At 29.8% G+C, this 15,605-nt stretch overlaps 2 protein-coding genes across 2 annotated transcripts; one reads left to right on the top strand and one right to left on the bottom strand.

The window, feature by feature from the left end:
• The first annotated feature begins 4,155 nt into the window (after positions 1–4,155).
• LOC111014944 (vacuolar cation/proton exchanger 3) lies at positions 4,156–9,105 on the top strand. The gene is made up of 13 exons (XM_088124452.1): positions 4,156–4,159; positions 5,177–5,322; positions 5,390–5,473; positions 5,562–5,629; positions 5,739–5,767; positions 6,287–6,483; positions 7,088–7,303; positions 7,497–7,628; positions 7,795–7,911; positions 8,047–8,100; positions 8,308–8,424; positions 8,716–8,797; positions 8,907–9,105. The coding sequence occupies exons 1-13, from the start codon at positions 4,156–4,158 to the stop codon at positions 8,945–8,947; spliced, it is 1,287 nt and encodes a 428-aa protein (XP_087980578.1). The 3' UTR covers positions 8,948–9,105.
• Positions 9,106–12,064: 2,959 nt separating this feature from the next.
• On the bottom strand, positions 12,065–14,831 carry LOC111014946 (GDSL esterase/lipase WDL1). The gene is made up of 7 exons (XM_022289825.2): positions 14,646–14,831; positions 14,318–14,447; positions 13,404–13,481; positions 12,945–13,073; positions 12,754–12,827; positions 12,507–12,650; positions 12,065–12,418 (listed from the first exon to the last, which is right to left on the bottom strand). The coding sequence occupies exons 1-7, from the start codon at positions 14,759–14,761 to the stop codon at positions 12,289–12,291; spliced, it is 801 nt and encodes a 266-aa protein (XP_022145517.1). The 5' UTR covers positions 14,762–14,831; the 3' UTR covers positions 12,065–12,288.
• Positions 14,832–15,605: the final 774 nt, after the last annotated feature.

Genomic DNA, 15,605 nt, shown 5'->3' with positions numbered 1-15,605 from the left:
ATGCACCAAAAATTTAATAAGTATACCGTACTTTAAATGAGTTTGAATTTTAAAAATCTTATAAGTTTTTCAAAACCATAAAACGAAATTCTCTTCCATAGTTATTTCATCAACAAAACTTGAATTATATTCATTGTTGATCGGTTTATACACACTTAATTTTCTTTTATTGTCTAAAAAAATTATTTTTGTTACCATTATTAATAAAAAAAATAGTAATTACTATATTATATTTTAAAAAGCTAATGAAAGAAAAAAAGGCAAGTTTTTTTTTATAAGTGAGAGATAGTTGCCTTTTCTTAAATATCCCTTTAAAATTGTGAATACAGACGAGGAATTTTAAATCACCCCAAAAGTTAGTGAATATATTTATAAAAATAAAAACCTTTAAATTAGTGTACTAAATGTCTCTTCACACATCGACATCGACACCTAGAAAAAAATTATTTTTTTTTCCTCATCAACGATGATATAGTAAAATATCGTCAAAAAATCGTAAAAATATCAATATTTCAAAGATATTTATCAAATATCGTTAAAAGAATAATTTACTCAATAGTCTGGCCAAAACCCCAATCCAACTGGATAGATGAAGAAAGTGAGGGGGGCTGGATAGACGAGGAACGTTGGGGATGGGGGGCTCCCCTCTCCCCAGTCCCTCCTCCATGTGGGATTGAGTCCCTTTTCATGTGGAATTGTTGGGCATCTGGGGGGTACGCCACTTTTTTTTTTTTTTTTTCTTTTTTCTTCTGATGATAATAATATTACTATTATTTTATTATTTAAATTTATCTGGCTAGTATTTATTTTCTATTGATCCTAATTTTTTCTTTTCAAATTTAATTACAAATTTTTCTAACCTATCCTTCTATTTTTAATAATGGTACATGTGTATGTGTATATTATATATATCAATATTTTTTACCTTATTCAATTAGGTAACTAAACACTAAATTTAGTTATAAATTACAAATTATCAATAAAATATAACTAAGCACTATTCGACTTCAATTTACTAATTAAAATTATTTCCATCAATCTTCATTATCTTATTCCGATATTTCTATCGACATCGACATTTTCATATGTAAGTTACTCAATACATGTGAGGGTTAGAAGTGATTAATTATAGCTTAATTAAGCTACAATTAAAATTCTTTTTACTAATTAAAACAAATTTTCTTAAATTTCACAATTTTCATGACTTTTTCCCAAATATCCATCGACATCGACATGTCCGTAAAACCGAGATCTCGATATTTTTATCGATATCGACATTTCAAATCTTACTTTAAACATCCCGCCAAGTGTTGTGAATGTAAAAAAAAAAAGCTATTAAAAAAAGTGTTGTGAATTAAGAAGGGAAAAGGGGAAAAAAGAACAAGAAAAAGAAAAAGAAAAAGAAAAAGAAAACGCCACCACTTGGAAAAAGAAGACACCTATTCCTATATTTGCTCTTTATTCCCATATAATAAAATGAAAACTTCTCTTTCTTTCGCACAATAATAAAATGAAACGAACCACAAAATAATCGTGCTATTTAAAATAATTGATTAATCGAAAGAATCCAATCTTCAATCATATTATATAGTTGATTAATTAAAATTATGAACCTTCCAAGAATATATATATAGATACATGCATGCATACACATATATTGAAATCTTGATCTCTTGATCAATATATATATCTTAACTGGTTGAATTATACTTTGACTCTTTATATATTTATATATATTTTTATACAAATAGTATCACTCTTTTCTTATTATTATTTTACGAAGCAATTCAACTACAATCTATGACGTTCTTAAAGGAAAAAAATACGTGTTATGAAGTTTTTTTTTTGAATGAATAGATCTATCAATATTTTAGTTTTTACCTTTTTTTTTAGGAAATAATATTTTAAAATTTTAACAAAAGAAGTTCCTATCCTTCAACCTTTGAAAAGAATGGTTAGAGAAATTTAAAAAAAAAAAGAACAATTTGAAAATAACGACTAAAGTTTAATGCAACCTACTTTTTTCTAGGTAATTCAAATATCGACGAATTGGCAATTGTTAGTTAAACTATTTATTTAGATAAATACACAAAATTTAAATACAATAAAAAAGATTTATTTATTTGACCCTCTAAAATGCTACTAAATTATTATTTTCTATAAGTGTTGTTAAAGTTCCTTTTTTTTAATGTAAAATTTTAAAATAAGAAAACAAATTTCGATTAGCATTTTAATTTAATTTTAGACTCGTTCAATTTGAACTCTTGTTGGGTTAATGTTAATTATTTCCTATCTTCAAGGATAGCTTGGATGGCTTGAGGCCTCAAAAAATATCCTTAAAATCTTGGGTTCAAGTTACGTGGAACAAGCAATGACCCTTACATGGAACTATTCTCTCTCGAGCAAATAGATCAGGTAATTAGTACGGATCACTTTCTCTTTTTTGCAAGTCCCTCCATTCGTCGATCACACCAATTCCGAACTTCACCATCTTTGGTCATTTTCTTAATCAAACATTCTTGATATTTTGTTTCAATAATTAAATAACGATAAAACACGTATATAAAAATTAATGTTAAATGAGTGTTTTCTTTTTCTCTTTTCAAGTTGAACAATGATCTTCAAACCTAGAAAAAGAATGTCTTAACAAGTTGGAAGATCATATATTTGCGTTGACTTTCATCAAAATTAAAAAACAAAACCTCACCGTTCAAATTCTAATACAGATGAAAGACTTTTTTCAGTATAATAACATATAGGAGTGCGAATTCGAACTCAATCTTTTAATCAATTATATATCTATATATCAATCTTATTCACATAAGAAATGACGAACATATGAAAGTTTTGGAATATTATTTTCGGACACTAAAGCGAAACTCGTTCTTACCACAAACTTTTAATAATATAGTTGTAATATAACGTGCGACTATCTCCACTGTAGAAACAGGGGAAAAACAAAAAGGTAAATTCACTAATAAAGGCTTTTAAAAAATAAGCTTTTCTACACATGTATGGTCCAAACTAAGGAGTTTAGGCAAGGAAGAGGGAAAGAAAAAATCGAGTTCTGCGAATTGGTCGTTTTAGAAGAAGAACAAAAAATCTCAAGTTGGAAGAAATTTTTGTTTGTTTTTAATGTCAAGGTGGAATAATTATGAAGGGAGGTTGTTGAAACGTGGTGTCCAATGCTAAAATCGAGAGTGGAAACGAGGGAGGGAGATGCATTTGCATGGGACACAAATGACAAATGTTTGGATACTTTGGATTTGGAGGTTTCTTTTTTCTCTTTATATTTTGGTTTATTTGGACTTGCATGCTTCTAAAATATTTATTTTGATTCATGTATTTTTAATTTTTTTTTATCTATCGTAGTCTCTATACTTTCGAAAGGTTCATTTTGCTCTGTTCATTATATTTTCTATTCAATACGACACATACTCAATTTTTTTTTTTAAATATAGTCATAATTTTATATTAAATATGTTTCTAAAATATTTATTTTGATTCATGTATTTTTAATTTTTTTTTATCTATCGTAGTCTCTATACTTTCGAAAGGTTCATTTTGCTCTGTTTATTATATTTTCTATTCAATACGACACATACTCAATTTTTTGTTTCTAAAATATTTATTTTGATTCATGTATTTTTAATTTTTTTTTATCTATCGTAGTCTCTATACTTTCGAAAGGTTCATTTTGCTCTGTTCATTATATTTTCTATTCAATACGACACATACTCAATTTTTTTTTTAAATATAGTCATAATTTTATATTAAATAGTTTATGTGGTTTATATAACTTGTGTTAAAATTTTACAAATAGAGATTAAATAACTAATTATTCCAAGGTAATGGTTCATTTAGTTATTGTTTCATTAATATATTTGAATACATGACATTGTATTGCTAATTTTTTTTAGTACAACAAATAGAGATGAGAGATTCGAACTCATGACCTATTGATCAAAGACAAATGTCAACTACCGCTGAGCTAACATTGTATTGCTGACTTAAATATTACCTGATACATTAACACATAAAATTCAACTCTTTCAAGCAAAATTCGACCAATCAAAATTTTCTTTTCTAATGATATGTCAATGTGTCGAAATATGTTAATAAAGTATGTTAAGACTGTTTCTTTAATATAACGATATGTGTAAGTAGAAATTCGAATGCACGACCATTTAGTCAGAGAAATATAGTGCTCAAATAAGCTATCAAATTAAGACTTATAGTGAAGAATCCTATCTCATCCTCCCACCCCCAATTACAAAATAATAAAAATAAAAATTTGTACCTCATCAATTGGGTCGTAAAACCTAATAGGCCATGGGCTTATGGGCCATCTGATCTTATAGCCCACGTTAAGATGCCTACCCTTTTTTCAGCTCAGTTATGTAAACGAAATAACAAAACATAATGGTTAGGTTGTAGATATCTCATTATACATAATCACAATGAAGTATATGTAATCATTTTTAAGGAAAATATATGATAATTTTTTTAAGTAAATAACATCATAAATGTGAGGGTCAACATGTTAAAAATACATAGGACAATAATTATTCCTACTAATCTTATATCTAATAGTTGAACTAAAAAAATAACATCTTATTATTACGTTAGAAAATAGGTAACTTTAAATATATTAATATTGTTTCCTTCCTAGATGAATTTGAATTTTAGATTTAAATTTAGTTCATTTAATAATATCCTTTTCATAAATTAAATGGTTAATTATTAATTCAAAAAAATTTATAACCATTGTATTGTTGAATAGTTCACCGATTATTGATGTCAATACATCTTTTAGTCATAAATATTACCTTAACCAGTTGAGTTATATACAAATAGATAATATTTATATATTTATTTATCATATTATTGTATATACTCCTTTTTTTTAATAGACTTCCATTGTAAGTTTGAATTATGAATAAATCAAATTTAGAAAGACCGGCGCTGAAAGAGAGAAACTTTCCCTAGAAACTTCTTTTTACATACACATGATGATACGTACTTAACATATTATATATAAATAAATAGAGGAAAAATATACTTAAAAAAAAGAAAAGAATAGTAAACGCTTTCCATTTCCAATTTTACACTATAAAAAAAAAAAGAAACAAATTGTATCAACGAACTTTTGCAAGGTGACTTTCAATTTCACAAGGCCTCCGTTTTCGTACCGTACTACGTGTTGCAGCTGATCATGGATCTCGAACCAGGAACGCCGATCTTGGAAAACGGCGTCGTCAAGGGTTCGCTGAGGCACGGTCGGACGGCTCACAACGTGTCGTCCTCCACGCTGCGGAAAAGGTCCGATTTAGCCCTCGTTTCCAAGGTTCGTTTCGGTTGCCTAAGGGTTTTTCTTGTGAATCTCCAGGAGGTCATTTTGGGGACCAGGATTTGTGTACTTTTTCCGGCGATTCCGGCGGCTATTTTGGCCGCCTCCTTTGGCTTCGGAAGAGTAAGTGGAATATTCCGACACGTGTGCTTTTGATATTTTTATGTTTGAGACACAATTGCCCCTCTGATTGCTTGAAATTATATTTCAGCCATGGGTTTTCGTTCTTAGCTTATTGGGCCTCGCTCCACTTGCTGAACGCCTCAGCTTTCTGACCGAGTAAGCCTGAAACGGTCTTTCCATTTCTTTTAATTAATCAAATAATATTTAACGTAATTAATTTCCTACATTTTTCATTAATGTAATTGTAACATGCATTAAATTGCAGACAAATCTCGTACTTCACCGGCCCAACAGGTAAATTTCTTTCCTTTAATAACCCAGCATTAGTCTTTAATCTCTAAGATCAATGAAGGTTACTTTTGTCATTTCCCTTGACAATTGCTACCAACGCCGACGCCCATTTTGGCTCTCCTTCCCTTTCAGTTTCTTAGTCCAAATTATTTCACATAATAATTATTTTTTGTTTTTTTAATCACGACAAGACATCAGAATAGTTAGTTAGTCGGTCTTTGTGAAATGATGGGTTATTTTGATTAAATTACTTCTTATTTTTGTTTTTTAGAGAAATAAGTATAAAAAATTATTTTAAACGTTATAAATATCTCCAAGTCGTTTCACATAATAATCGAGTTTTTTTTGAAAAATTTAAGATGTAAATTGTAATTAAATGTAGATTTATTTGTATTCTTTACTATATATGTGGTGTGATAATTTGAATTTCATGCTTAAATAAAAAGGTAGACATCGTTATCAATGTTGACTTTGATCAAATTAATATGTTTATGCTTTGGAATTTTGGTGTATTTTTTTTAGTTGGTGGGCTACTAAATGCAACATGTGGCAACGCCACGGAGCTAATAATAGCAATATTTGCTCTTAGTAAGCATAAGATTGAGTTGGTGAAGTATTCTCTTGTGGGATCGGTTCTTTCAAACCTTCTTCTAGTTCTTGGATCCTCCCTCTTCTTTGGTGGCATCGTCAATCTTAAAAAGGAGCAAATTTATGATCGAGTAATTTTCTACATTTTATTTATCTTTTTTTTTTCCATGTATTCCAATAGTTTCACATCTCGGGAGTTGGGTTAGTAACAAATCTCTATAATTCAACCTTTTATATATATAGTCTCTCAATTCTAATATTTAGAAAGACAAAATGAAGATAATGACCATAATATCATAACTTTTCAATATAAAGTAGATCCAGGTATCTTTTCATAATTTTAGTATCCATACCTCAAAACATTCGTTTTGACTTTTCTACTCTAAAAATTTTATTTTCATTTCTTTGATAAAATTTTTAACCAGTTAATGGTTTTTTTTAAAAATATTGTAGGACTCTACCGTCAAATGTTTTTTCTTTTTATTATGTGCTGAATTTATATTAGAATTTTGCAAACAAAACTAAAACAATCCCATTTTAAAAATATTGGAATCAAAATGAGTAAACATGGACCAAAATATTATTTGAATCCTTTGAAAAAAAAATTTGAATCAATAATTGGAACCTAAAAAGTCGATTGTCTCCCTGCTTGGTTCGTAAGTGTATTTTGTGATAGACTTAAAAAAAAAACAAAGTAAAAAGAAAAGTGGTTGCATATATTATTTTCGTTGACAGAGGCAAGCTGAGGTGAACTCGCAGATGCTGTTGTTGGCGCTTCTATGCTTTTCGCTTCCGTTGCTGTTCCGTTACGCCGGAGCGTCTGCTGACGTGGCCGGAGTTGGTAGGCTCCGATTGTCTAGAGCCGGTAGTATAGTAATGTTGGTGGCATACTTCGCCTACTTGAGCTTTCAACTCTTGCCTCATCATCGCCAATTGTTTGAAGAAGACAAGGTAATTAATTAACCAACCAAAATAAAACTGATCGAAAAATCCAAACAAAAACTTTGAGTTCAAACACATAAACATGATTTCTCGTTCTGCTTCGATCTCTTAAGGATGAATAAACCACCACTCAATCCAAAAATTTAAGTCGATGGATTAGGTAAATTTAATTCATATATTGGATATCTAATATTCTGATCAGGAACCGTATGAATACGATGACGACGTTGTGGAAGAGGTTCCGACGATAGGAATGTGGAGCACGGTGGCGTGGCTGGTGATTGTTACTATTATTGTTGCTTTATTGTCTGAGTACGTCGTGGCTACAATTGAGGTAATTGCAAAAACATTAACAAATTTGAGAATAAAATTGTGCATATAATATAAATAAATCCTTCAAGTACTTATTAAATATATAGGAGTTAAATTTTATTTTCGTATGCACAATTCTCAGTTAATAAAGTTGTAATGTTTCATGTTACATGAAATTAATTAATCAGGATGCATCAGAAACTTGGGGTTTATCAGTTGGGTTCCTTAGCATAATCTTACTACCAATAGTTGGAAATGCAGCTGAGCATGCAGGAGCTGTCATTTTCGCTTATAAAAACAAGTTGGTAAGCCCTTAATTAATTAATACCCTTAATTAATTAATATAATTCCCATTTCCCATTATCATGTGATATATATATATATATATATATATATATATATAACTTTAAATTTTATCACATTTTGGTGGCAAAATGCAGGATATAACTTTAGGTGTTGCTTTAGGGTCTGCAACTCAAATTGCTATGTTTGTGGTAAGAAATAATTTAGGGGTTGGTTTGATAAAATTTTTATTTCTTAATTGTTTCTTTTTTTTTTTTTGAGAAATTTTTATTTATAGCTTATTCTTCAAGAACTAATTAATTACTATAATTTAAAAGAGAGCATAGAATTGAAGGAAGTGGGAAGAAAATTAGCTTATTGGGTTAATTAATGCCTCCTTATTTCTTCTTAAATTTCAGGTTCCTTTATGTGTAATAGTTGCTTGGGTTATGGGAATGAATATGGATCTTGATTTTAATATCCTTCAAACTGCCTCTCTTGCTCTTTCAATAATGGCTTCATCATCCATTTTACAGGTACACTTTTTCTAGATTTATAATGCTTCTTGTTTTTCATTTTGTGAAAAAAATTTAAAATTATCTATTTTTTTCCGACTAAATATATGCATTAGCGATGACTACAATTTAATTTTTTTTTATTTTTAGTTTAAATCTCTCACCGTGAGTGAATGTTAAAAAATTGGTTGTCCATGATATATGATATATAAGAAGGGTCTAAATTGAGAAAAATATATATTTAGTTAATTATTTTAAAAAAATTAATGAAGAAATCATTTGTGCGCTAATTTTGTGCTTCTTATTAAATAGGAGGGAACTTCTCACTACTTGAAGGGACTTATTCTCCTTCTGTTCTATGTTGTCATTGCAACATGTTTTTTCTTAACCAATGGTGCGTCCTCAAACTAATATCCTCAATAACATTATGATATCACGTTTTGACATTTCTTGAATTTTATTTTATTATTATTTTTTTAATGTTGATGTAACTTTTTTTCTAGAGGACATTACAATCGTCAATTCCGAGACGTCAAATGCCTAGCCAATATTTACGTGGAGAATAGTAGATTTATTATTTGGAATTATTGGGATTTGACCTTCGACCTCAAAAGAAAAAATAAGTACCCATCATCATTATTCTATATTTGACTGAACATTTAAAATATTAAATTATATATATATATATATATATATATAAATTGTATAATGTAAGATTATTGGACAAATTTCAAGAGTTATTCAAATCTACTCAATATTGTACATAGGTTTCTCCTTCATCATTTCTCTCTAAGCTGTAATAGACTAACATTTACTCAGTCGATTTACATGTTAATAGTTTATTTATTTGACCTAGTTTACATATATATATATATATTTTTTTTTTTTCTTTTGCCATTCTTATAAGATTTGCTTATCTGAAATGTCTCGGGCTCGAGTAGCTACGAGATGGGCTACTTTGACCGCTGGAGGAGCCCAATGAAGCATGGGTATGGGCTGAGCCCAAGTAATTAGACCCATTAAACAGAAGAGGGCAAAACGGTAATTCAACAGCTAAAACCGAACTACCACACAGTGACTACAGTCTACAGGCATTTGAAGATCAATTAAAATTAGGAAAAGAAAAAACAGTATCAACAATAATAAAAGTGTATCAATGGACCGTTTGGTAACTTTCTATTTGCTGTTAATTGTTTCTCGTCTATTTTAATTAAAAAAAAATGGAATTCTTTTTTTTAATAATGTCATTTTTGAAACTTATTCCAGATATATGCCACTGCAAATAAAGCTTAGAAAAAATAAATAAACTTTTGGCCTTTGCAGAAAAAAAAAAATAAAGCTTAGAAAATTGTTGTAGACGACCTATGAAGTGGCGTATGGCGCCAATCTAACGCCACATTTGATTTTTTTTTTCAAAAATTAAAACTAGGTCGTTTCTTCAAGACATGATCAAGTTGGCGGGCATATATGGTCGTCTCTTTCAGAGATGGTAACAGTACTTAAAAAAAAAGAAAAAACCTATTAACATTATATATATATATATATATAACATCGCCCGCTAAAGCATCATTCATAAAACGAAATTTCTATTGCAGATAATTTACTGTTGGCTAAATTATTTTAACTAACACAATTCAACCAATTAAAACATAAACAATAATTTATAAGTTTGGATCCTACTGATAGGCCGCCATTTATAGAAGTTTAAAAAGAGAACATAGAATGTAGAGCCGTAGTTAAAATTAATCTAGAATGATGTCCAAGCCTTCAAAATCAAAGGAACTAGTCCTACGATATGTTCGAATTCAGGTGGTATGTATCTTGCGTCCAAGTTTGGAGTCCAATTCATCTTGTTGATCGTATTCTTAATTTCTTCAAAAACCATGCGGCTTCCTTCTTCATTAAAATGAATTCCATCTCTGAAATTGAAAAAAAAAAATTATATATATATATATATATATAAAATATCTTTTTCGCATGTAATTCTTTAAAAAAAATTTAAGATTTTATTATGAACTAACCTAAAGAAAGTTTGCCAATTATTGTTCTTCTGAACGACACGAAACAAATTAATATATTGAACGCCTATCACCCTACAAACGTCAATTAATGCATCCGCATAGATCTCAAGGTTCTCCATCGTTCGAAACTTCCTAAATTCCGAGTTGAGTCAATTAAGAAAACAAAATAATATCAGGCGAGGAAAAATAACATTAATTGAAGTATGTTAAACAAATTCAATAAATATATGATTCTACACTCGCACCTAATTTGCTTACTTTTTATCGGTGGTAGTGTCAGGAAGATACTGCGAGTCGTTATCGAGAAGCACTGAAAAATGAAGCTATTTTTTAGATAGTAAAACATCATAGGTAGGAGGCGTGAAAGTAGTGTTACCAATCCAACAAAACAAAAGGCAAAATGGGATTAGATTTAAGGGATAGTTGACCTTGATATGGTTGGCAATCTTGTCCGCGAATTTATCAACTGTTACGTTAAAAACAATGGTTGCATCATTACCACCCAAGTAGACTATCAACAGAGATGGTTGGATGATTGAATCCTAGCGCAACAAATTGAGATCTTAACAACTGTATATATGGTTAAGAAAAAAAAAGTTATTGAATTTAAAAAATTTCTAATAAATGTTTAAATTTTCAATTTTGCACCTAATAGATAAGGGTGTTTGTGGGATTGGGTAGGGACGAGGAACTCCCTCATCCCCATCCCCGGCCGATATTTAAATCTCCATCCCGTGAAATTTTTCATTATTGGATTATGAGCTTTTATATATATATATATATATATGAGAAAACTTTGAAAGTTCAAGAACTTATTTGACATTTAGAAGTTTAAAGAATTGTCAGACATTTTTAAAAATTAGAAACTTTTTAGACACAATTCAAAGTTGAAGAACATATTAAACACTTATTAATTAGTTGAGTTTATTAATTAGTTGAGTTGTGCTCAATTATGCCATCGCGTTGCAACTATATAAGAATGTAGGATCAAATTAATTGTCATTTTGAGAAAGGTGGAGATGTCTACAATGATATAATTTACTTTTTTAGTTCAATAATTACAAATGTGGAGAATCAAATCATCATCATTAGTGATAGGGGAATTACAAATAACAGAGGTAAATGAAGTAAATATTGAGAAAACAAACACGTAATCAATTTGGTTGAGGCGTGTGTATATCGCTCTTTTAAGAGATTCAAGCCCTCTGCGGTGGGTATTTCTTTATCAACCACCGGTGCAACAGGTATTCTCTGGCCTGTCCTCTCCAGGATACAACAACCAACTGAAACGTTGTGCAGCTTAAACCACCATGCAAAAGCAAAGTAGAGAAAGTAACAAATATAGAAGATATGTTGAATGGGTTGTATCTTGAGAGTTTAGGGGGAGAGGTAGTTATAAGAAACTTCATGGTGTAACTTAATAGAAAATTTAATAAGTTTCTTTTAATTTATTTTAAAATACGTTTTACAAAATTTGATAAAACATCTCAATCCTTAAACTCTCAAATTAAATAAAAAGAAACTCATATTTAAATAAATATTAAAATGTAACACCAATTAGAAATTGTAATAGAGTAAAACCACAACACAATAGTGACTACGGTTATTTAAAGATCAACTATATTAAAAAAGAAACAGTATCCACAAAAATAAAAATATTTAATTATGAATAAGTTTGGTAACATTCTATTTCTTTGGCAGATAATTATTGTTGGCTAAATTATTTTAATAATAATCAAACACAATTCAACTAATTAAAACATAAGCAATAATTTATATTTTTGGATCCCACCGACGGTCCATCCTTTATTGAAATCTAAGATGAGAGCATAGTTGAATCATCAAATTCAAAGGAACGTAGTCCTTAGATATCTTCAAATTCAATTGGCATGGCTCTCGCATCCAAGTTTGGAGTCCAATTCTTCTTGTTAATCATATTCTTAATTTCATCAAAAGCTGCTCTACTTCCTTTTTCGTTAAAATGGACTCCATCCCTGAAATAAAGAAATATATATATAATATATTATCTGCCATTTGAATATAATTTTTTCTTCTAAATTCAAGGTTATGTGGTGAACTAACCTGAAGAAAGTTAGCCAATCTTCTTTATTCTGAATGGCCCGAAACAAATCAACATATTCAACACCTAACTTCTTACAAATATCAATTAATGCATCCGCATAGAGTTCAAGATTCTCCATCGTTCGAAGCTTCTCAAGTCCCGGCCTGAAGTCATGTCAAGAAAATAAAATGATATGAGGCGAGGAAAAATAACATTAATTGAAGCATGTTAAACAAATTCAATAAATATATGATTCTATACACTCACATAAGCTGTTTAAGTTGCTCACTGTTTATCGGTGGTGGTGTGAGGAAGATGCTGCGAGTCGTTGTCGAGAGGCACTGTTATTCAAGACGATTAAACTTTGTGTAACTATAATAATTTTATTTTTACTGTTTAAAATAGATACATCTAAATGAAAGCTATTTTTTAGATATTAAAACATAAGAATAGTTGACCTTGATATGATCGACAATCTTGGTCATGTTGTCCGTGAATCTATCAAGTGGCACGGAATTAGGAAAATTAATGGATGCATCATTACCACCAAAGTAGACTATCACCAGAGCAGGTTGGATGGTTGAATCCTAATTCAATAATTAACCCAAATTAACAAAAATATCATACATAACTTACTTCCCAATCCTTTTAAAGTCTTTTGTGAAGACACTATATAAGGTTAAAAAACGAGTTGTTGAAAATTTAAAAAAGTTATCTTAATAAATATTCAAAATTTCAATTCTGTATGTACAGGTAAGAAGAGTGTTTACAAGATTGAGTAGGGATGGGGAACTTCCATGTCCATCCCTCCCCATCTCGTGAAATTTTCCACTATTAAATTAGGGGCTTTTATATCTTAATGTCAAAAGTAGGAGATGCATTTGCTTAACATTATGAGCAGCATAGTTTTGGCGTACCTTTGGAAAGACTTTATCCACAACTTTTAGAGCCTGGTCTGAACTCCAACCAGCATAGCCACGTAAAATAACATCTGCCTGTGGAGTTTGGATTAAAATAAACGAGTGTTAAAAATCCACAATTAAAAATTAAATTTATCTTTTAACCCATTAGGTTTAGCCTTTGGAATTTAGTAGCAATTTAATATAGTAATCGCTAATTAAAAGTAAAAACTCATGTGTTCCAACAATATTATTTCTTCTCTATAGATATCAATAGTCGTCAAAGTTCAAGATATCGATGTCGATGAAAATCTTGAGGTCTCGATTTTACGAATCGATAGATAATTTTATTAGTTAAATTTAATTTTAAAGTTTGTTTTTATTTTTAAATCAATATTTTTTTATAATTGAGTTTTTAAGATTTTGTTAGATTTTTTACAATTAAATTTAGCTTTTTTAATCTTTTAAAATAATTTTGACAAAAAAGACCACGTTCAAATCGAGTAAAAGAAACGGCTTCAAATGTCTGAGTCCACTTACCGATCCTTCGATTCCCGTCCCGTTACGAATTTACAAAATTAAAGAAAAGGAGTGAGAACAAAGGAAAAAGGAAGAAAATTATGCACCCAAACAAACACCGTTCCTCTCTCTCTTTATACTCACATATGTTTGTGTTTTTCTCTAATCTATTTCCACGAACCTGCTTTTGGGTCTTGTGTTTTCTTCCTTAAATTTTCTTTCTCTGTTGCATGCTTTTTAACTTTGGATTATTTCATGCGTCGGATGAGAGAAAAATAGGAAGCCTAAAAACAAAAAAGCGATATTTTTGTCGACATGTCGATGACAAAGGGGAAAAAGGATTTTCCACCCATGTCAATATTGAGCCATTTTTAGAACCATGGTGTTAACCAAAGACAAAAGCATCAATATACCTGGCGGGCATACAAATTGGCAATATCAGCACCCCATCCTTTATCGTCAAAACTGAACTGAACTATGGAAGAGCCAAAGATGACGAATTTAGGTCTCACTGGTCCAACCATTTTTGTTCTCCATCCATGACTGAAGTAAATAAAACGAGAATAACATTTGTTATAGTATCTTATTCTTACTCATAGTTTAGCTACAATATCTTATCTTAATCTACGTAATTATCTTCATTCCCTTGTTACAATAGATTATGAGTTATGATTATTAACATTAACTGTGATCTATAGTATAAAAACTACACCAAAACAAAGATGGATTATGCTTAATTACCGTGACAAAGCACTGGGAAAATGTATACTCAAGGAAGGACGCTGGCTTGGATGTTGCTTTGGGAGTTGGCATCTACCCGAACCAACTCGGAGCGGATTCAACAGGGAGCAGCTCATTTTTTGGTTGCGCAGATGGTCACTTGGAGGAAAATTAAGGATCTATGAATGTTCTACATCTACCCTTCTGTTGTTTCTTTTTATAGAAATTGTTAATTTCCGCACGTGCTTTTTAAACTTAATTGCTATTTCGAGTTTTTTTCAATTATATAATTAATTTTGATATTTGTTATCTCTGTTAAGTTTGGTGGCCGTTAGGTGCTGAACGTCATGAATTCACGATTCATCTTCGAGGCTGGATCAACAAATACATCCAAAAATATATAATAATAATAATAATAATAATAATAATAATAATAATAAAGCCAGTAGGTAGCGTGTCGATTTTTTTAAACAAAAAAAATTGTACAGTTGGTCCAAGTTTATCAATATTCATGAGATTTCATCACAAAACCAATTGATAATAAGAGGAGTAGTCCACGTCTATTATAAACCATTGTAAGCTGGTTCATTTTCTGTTCGATGTGAGATCTTTAACATGTCCTCGATCGTGGCTCTTTTGACTTATCAATCTTGATCGGATCCCATTTCTAAATCGATTGCTTGTTTGATTGTAAGATCTATTTTTTTTTGTTTAGCGTGAGATCCTTAACAAATAAAATTCATTGTTTATTGTTCAATAGAAGTTAAAGTTTCTACCAAATTATTTTTCAACTACTCTATCAGATTATTCTTTAACTGCTCTACCAAATTATGACTTTGTGGTTGAGGTGATAATATAGATTATTAAGGTAATAGTACATATATACCTCATATAAATAGAAAATCGTGTTGTTTATATAAGAATGGATAGAAGAATATTTGTAGACTCTAATAAAAAAAATTAGAAAGAAATTATATTTAT

The sequence above is a fragment of the Momordica charantia genome (assembly GCF_013281855.1).
Source record: "Momordica charantia cultivar OHB3-1 chromosome 5 unlocalized genomic scaffold, Mcharantia_2.0 BLBB01000005.1, whole genome shotgun sequence".
NCBI classification, from domain to species: Eukaryota; Viridiplantae; Streptophyta; class Magnoliopsida; order Cucurbitales; family Cucurbitaceae; genus Momordica; species Momordica charantia.
This window is presented reverse-complemented; position numbering and strand designations above follow the sequence as displayed.